The sequence below is a fragment of the Geospiza fortis genome, unplaced genomic scaffold, assembly GCF_000277835.1.
Source record: "Geospiza fortis unplaced genomic scaffold, GeoFor_1.0 scaffold35, whole genome shotgun sequence".
Taxonomy (NCBI): Eukaryota; Metazoa; Chordata; class Aves; order Passeriformes; family Thraupidae; genus Geospiza; species Geospiza fortis.
In genome coordinates, this window is record NW_005054453.1 from 1,102,259 (window position 1) to 1,109,079 (window position 6,821).

At 36.4% G+C, this 6,821-nt stretch overlaps 1 protein-coding gene across 2 annotated transcripts in view; it reads right to left on the reverse strand.

The window, feature by feature from the left end:
- The window catches only part of INPP4B (inositol polyphosphate-4-phosphatase type II B), a 192,201-nt gene that overhangs the window by 105,600 nt on the left and 79,780 nt on the right, over nt 1–6,821 (reverse strand). For both annotated transcript variants that reach the window (XM_005427765.2, XM_031062590.1), the window contains exons 7-8: nt 3,713–3,824; nt 1,670–1,742 (exon numbers count right to left, since the gene is read on the reverse strand). In XM_005427765.2, the coding sequence (XP_005427822.1) occupies nt 1,670–1,742; nt 3,713–3,824 (185 nt within the window). The remainder of the gene's footprint in view (nt 1–1,669; nt 1,743–3,712; nt 3,825–6,821) is intronic.

Genomic DNA, 6,821 nt, shown 5'->3' on the forward strand with positions numbered 1-6,821 from the left:
CAAATACAGGAAACAGACAGAAGACTAATTATTTATCAGAAAAAAACTTCCTGTGAGTGTAAACTCTTTCCAATATCCTGCAGGCTGTCATTTCTTGCATATGCACCTCTTTCCCCTAAATTCTTTAAATAAAGCCTGACAACCCCAAAAATGACAAAAAAAATCTCTTCATGGTATGTTTGACTTTATAAATGCTAGTAGTGTAGGGTGGGCTTTGGTTTTATATTGTGCTTGTTTATGACAATAACAAATGTGAAAACGCTGTCTAGATACGCTATAGAATCACATGGAAATATTCTTGACAAATTGATCGAGACTTCAATATTCCTAAAACTGATATCTACCTTGGAAGTTCCAACAAAACACATTCACAACCTACAGCATTTTTCTATACAAAAGAAGTCAACAAAAAACCCCAATCAATCCATACAATGGAGGCAACAAATAGAAAAGAATCAGCTGTGAATCAGTATTGTTCTCTGACAGAAATGTCATTTCTTCAAGTCTCACTAATTTGGATGACATACAGAATCAGAACCAAACTGCACTGGGTTAGATCAAATCCTTCAACTGGCTCTGTATCATGTGTCCAAGAAAAGCCATAAATATATACCTGGAGGCACAAGATGCCCTCCGTGCCTCCAGCTATTTCCAGTTCAGGAATTTCTGGAGCCAGATGTAGTTCCGGTACATTCAGAAATTCTCAATTAACATCTTTCTCACTTTGAATTGATGAAAATAAATGGTATCACTCTAGAACATACTTTTTCTGATTCTGATCTAACCTCAACAACTCACAGAAAAAAAATACAATATTCACACATATATGGAAGAACTTAATTTTTGGCAGTTTTTAGTGCTTCCTTTAGACTGCAAAGCTGATTCAGAAAGTCTGCCCTATTAGAGAAGTCAGATGAAAAAGCTTCAGGAAAGATTTTAAAAAGTTGTAAAAGTTTGGTAACATTCCTCCTCAACAGTATGTAGCAAACAGAATTCTTGAGAGTGCTGTGGTTTTAGATGACCCATATAACTTATTTGTGACATTGTTATTGCAGAGTAATGGAGATTCATAAACTTGGGCTAATAAAAGTTTTATGGCACAGCATATCAGCATGTAGTATTTCTCAGCATAATGAAAGAAAAATAGATCTAGTTTAACACCATGCACTCAAGCCCAAGTTGACCTAGAATTGAGAATGCCTTGCCAACAGCTCCCTTCATTCTAGGACAGATAGTTTCCAGATCAATCTGAAACTGCCACTTCATCAGTTATGGGAGAGATTGATTGTGCTGGGTATTCACTTACAAATAATGCATAATTATTTTACAGAATGCCATGCAATGAGATGACAGAAACTAATGATGTTAATTCCATGCCCATGGAAGTCACTGACAGTCTGATTTTCAGTCACTGAAAATCACTGAACAGTAAATATACAGGAGATGGAGATTTCAGCACTACTTCAGAAAGCGTAATTGACACACATTCATTCAAATTTCTCAGTAAAATGATAATGCCAAACATGTATAAAACACTAAAATATTGAACTTAAACATCTGTGCAGCATTTGAAGAGACATTTATGAGCTCTGCCAAAAATCTGTGTGATTTCTTCAGGACCAGACGTAGAGTTGCAAGAGCTGTCTCTTACAGATATTGGAATTCTTACCTGCATTTAAGGAAGGCAGGTTGTCTTTCCCACTTATGCCTTCAGTGGCTGTACACTCATGAACCAATGCACACTGCAAAAGAAATACAACCACAAATGTGACACATCCAGGGGGTCTGAGATAAATCCATGGCAGTTTATAAAAGGTAGGCTGAAAACCATGAGTGATAATAATATAAACTTTCAAAGCCTTACTTATAATTTACATTTTTATCTTTATATTTCTTTTCCAAGATACTGTAACACAGTCAGAATTATAGCCAAGAAAATTAAAATATATGATCAGCTTTCCATAACAAAACAGAAATGTTTCCTATCAGTATTATGGCAGAAATGTTGAGAGATAGTAATAGTTTAGCTTAATAAGTTTTATTATAAAAATAAGGCACTTTAGTTTAAAACCATTTTTTACAAGTTCTGTGCTTTCAAAGACGTTTCTTTAGACAAAGCAGTTTTCCCATGCACAGTGCAAGAAAACACTTCATTAATTTTTAAACAAGGGAAAAGTAGGAAGCACAAAAAAGTCCTTAAAATGTTCTCAGATTTTGTGATTCAAGTAATTTATTATACAAGTGAATTGGAATATTGCTTTGATAAGATTAGTCCATAAAGGTATAAAAAGTTCATGGAAAAATCAAGCAGTGTACCCCTGCACATAATATTTTTAATGCTCCTTCTACCCCCATCCAGAAAACAAATGGGAGTCTCTAAACATCATAGGGAGCTCTGTTCCTTGGGCTTCCCCAGTTCCTAGAAGCTCAGTGGAGAACTTAAGGCAGAGAGCAACACATGATGTATTCTTTACCAGGCGATATCTGAAAATGAATTTAACCATCACCTTCCTCTTGTGTGAGAAATTCCTGCATGTAGTTTATCTAAAACTGAGCAAACCCAGTTCAAAACTTATTTTTTATTAATTCAATGACTCATCATTCTCACAATTGCATCCTCACTATCAACATACAAACCAAGACTGTGTTGCAACTGATTTGTACAAACCAAGGACTCCTTTAAAGACCACAGAAAATACATCGGTCATGAGTCCGATCTCTCTTTACAAGTATTAGAAACCCCTAGAAAGATGCTATTAAAGCCTTCTGTGTCCCCCAGGCCCAACAGAGCTCATTAATTACATCTCCAATAATTACAAGGAGTCTCATTCCACGTTTTGCAGTGGAAGAAAAGCAAAATAGAAGAGAAGGCTGAAAAAACAGCTCATGTTGCCTATATTGTGCAAGTTTTACAGGTCAAAATCAGGAAGATTTCACAGCATTTGTTGGCTTTTTGGAACTGGTCACACTCATCTACTGTTTTAAAAAGGCATTGAGGTCTCTGAGATAAGCGGTGAAAAAAAAGTGTGAAAGTTACCCTCAGAATTTGACACAAAAGCAGACTGATTTTGCTACGCAGAAAAGATATTGAAAATAATGTCCTCTGCTCAAAAAATAGTCTTATATGTAACTTCCAAACTGCATTCCCTGTAGCAATATTTCCTTTTATTCAGGAAGAACAGAATACACCATAGTGTTGAGCAGTAAACTGTCGTATTAGGGCTGCAAAAATTGTGTGCTCCCATTTAATGCAGATGAACCAGCCCCTTTGCAAGGGAAGTTACCTCTTCTTTGGTTTGCCTGTCTGTCATTCTTCCCAGCTTTTCAGCATTGTGGGCACAGATTGCACGTAAAAATCAACATAAACAGGACTTCAAGGGCAGAAACCAGAGCAGCTATCCAAGGAAAAAAGAAGCTGTATTTATGGCATCTCTCCGGACAGTTTTTATCAGAAGTGATCAAATATTTTCAGTTGAGATAAAAATAAGCTATTTTTTTCCTCAAGAAGGAAAGGGCCTAGGAAACTCAGGTTAGAATATTACTCTGTACATTTTCATGAGTTTGGGTTTTTTTGTTGAGGGAGGTAAGTTTACACAGTACTTACTGCAGAAATTTTGTTTTAAGTTCTCAACCCAATTTGGTAATTAGTATTTTAGACATCTGGTACAACAGATCATTCTAATTAACTTTGTGCAATAAACTGAGTTTCTACCTTTTGATCCTGAGTATCTGCTGTGATGTGGTCTGTTTCCCCCTCATCTAGCTCTCCCATCTTCATAAGATTGACTTCAATGGTACCAACTGTCTTTCCACCATCAGATGTTCTGGAAAAAAACCCAACCCATGACACTGGGTCACTTGCAACATCAAATTCTTTCAATTAGAATAACATCAGTAAATATTTAGTGCCCTCTCCATTCTGTAAAGTGCAGTCACTGCTACTGAGCTGGCTATTTACCATCACAAACCAAATGTTAATAACAATGAGGCAACTTCTTCAGGACAATGAAAGTTTTCATCACAAAACTAGGAACAGGTAAGTGCTATAAATGGTGCATGAATCCATGAACACTGCCAAGTTTTCATTCTAGACCTTATCCTCTTTGTGGACAATTGGATAAAGGGCTGTAACACTGCACCAATATTCCACTTAGGATCTGCAATCCCAATGCAGAGTACATGGCTTTGTTTCCTAACAATCTGCAAAGAAAGGACATAGTGTATTAATAAAATCCCTGCAAAACCAAAACAAAGAAACTAATCTGAATATCACGAGAAATTATTCAGAATCCACCCCATTTCTTGAACTATATGGGAATGGTAGCATAGTTACAGGTGAATTCCTTTATTATCATCCCCATAAATAGTTTACTTTCAATTAATCGAAAACAAATAACAATTTAGATGTACATCACCAAGAAAAGAGTATCGTTGACTACCTTTTGGAAGAAACAAGGGTTTAAACTCCTGAAAGATACCAAATGCTTTTCAGCTTTCACTGGCAGCACAGCACCAAGTTTATCTCCCCTGGCTTATTCTGAACAGCTAGATTTTTTTGGAAAGGAAGGAAAGAAGAGTAACTGATAGTTTCATAATAATGAGGAAAGGGTAACAAAAGGCACCAAGCAAAAATAAGCAAAAAGGAAATGACGAGAATAAGTTCAGCACAATTACAAAAACACAGCGAGGAAGGAGAATCAAAACAAATATGTGTGGGGCAATACTGTGTATTTTCTGAGCAGTGGAAATGAAGAGTGATGAATCAGGAAAAAAGAATATGTAGAAAAGTTCAATGTCATAAAACCATAAAACCACAGAATTATTGAATATGCTGAGTTGGAAGGGACCCATTAGAGTACACAAGTTCAACTTCTACAGTAAAATCTCAAAAAATAGTTACCCCCAACTTTCAAATTAAATAATTATTTTCCTTGAAAACCATTAGGCTTTAATATGCACTCAGTAGAATACACTCATCTTGCAACTATACAAATGTGTTCTTCTATAAAACCTTGCAAAATAAACATAATTCTTCGTATTTTACATGTGTAAAACTTCATCTGCTCTAAGCCAAATTAATTACTGACAATAAAGAGACTATTAAAAATGAACCTGTTCCAGATAGTTTTGAAACTGAAGAAGCCCATATTAATTAAAAAAGTATCCAGAAGAAAAGTAGTAAGGGTTCAGTGTCCAAATTGTGCTTATGAACAGAAATATGTAATAATTTTGAAAGGGTCCTCTGAATTAAGAACTTTCCCCTCAGTTGCTACAGCCTTGTGGTTTGACTTCTCCTTCTGGTGTCAAACCAGCACCCAAACTAGGCTCTGTCAACAAATGCACTACAGCATTCCCAAGCAGAAAGGGAATACAGCAGAAGTCAGCAAATCACATATCTTTAAAAGCCAAAGTATGTGGTTATAAGAGTGAAAATTTTTCAGCAGCTTAAGGTGTTCTGATCAAAGTGTCAAGCAAATAAGCTGATCCAAGCCAACAAAGCCTGTTGCTCCAGTAAAATGGAAATGCTAACTACACTTTCTCATCCCTTGTCTCTTGTTCTTTAGAATCCTAAATATTTCCCTTGGTACTATTATTAAAAGCTTGGCCTCAGTATGACAGTGAGCATTGCACTGTTTGCCTGCATGAGGAGCAAGATGTATTTTGTATGGGTTTAAAAACAGTGATTGACCTAATTTCACTTTTATATATTTTTTTATTATTATTTTCTTCTCAAAATCACTCCTGTTCTGGTCTAATACATATGTAATATTACAATCTGTTACATGTGTTACCTGTAAGAGAAGGTAATGCAACACAACAAAACCAAACAGTGGGACTTGTTGCATTGTAGTTGCACTTCTTTCTCCAGCTCTTATCTTCCCACACAGAAATATGAAGACACAATTTAACAAAAAAGCCAACAACAACAAAACCAACAAATTCCAAAACCAAAGTTTCTTCTGAATGCTCCAGGCATACAAATCAACAAAGAGCTCAATAAATGCCCAGGGCAAAACTGCTGTGAGCAGTGTCAGATTTTAAAACACCAGCAGTGCTTGACAGTCTTCAGCTACTTGAAAACATGCATTTCAAACTTTCCAGCAATATCATGAGATTAAAACTTCATTTGAAAGAAAATTTAGAAAGAGAAACAGAAGTGATGGAGTGGGAAAAATAAAAAAAGCTTAGTGATCATACTTTAGTAGCATAAAACCCTGTATAATTTTAATTTGCACTAACAGTATTGAGCACACACACACGTTATGTACACACTTCATGTCCTTTGCTTGCAGAGATGTAAAAAGTCTCACACATACACACTGTTCAACACAGCATCAGATAAAGAATTAATTGGTTTTAGGATACTTCATAATGCATTAGAATGAAATCAGCTTATTTGCTGTAGTTTAATGCAGCTGAGAAGGACACTCTGCACTCACATGGCGCAGTGAAGATGATCCCTGCATCAAATTGCTTTCAGTCATGAGTGAGGAGACACGATATCCCCACAAAACAAAAGACTGCACCTTGACAACCTGCTTAGGGTGAGTTGGGATGGGGGATATTGCCAAGAGAATAAAATCAGTATGAACATAAAAAGCCCATACATGGGACAAAAACCACCTGGCTTATGGAGCTGGAAAATTGCTGATGTTTTTTAGCACCCTGGGACAAGGATCAGCAATCATCTGATACCAGTCAGCAGGGCACCTGCACTTGAAATAGATTTCTCTACTATCCCAAGTCCTTAAGGATCCCCAGGTCAGTATTAGCTCCCTCCAATGTGAGGGAAGGAGAGAGCCAGCAGCACCATGAGCAGC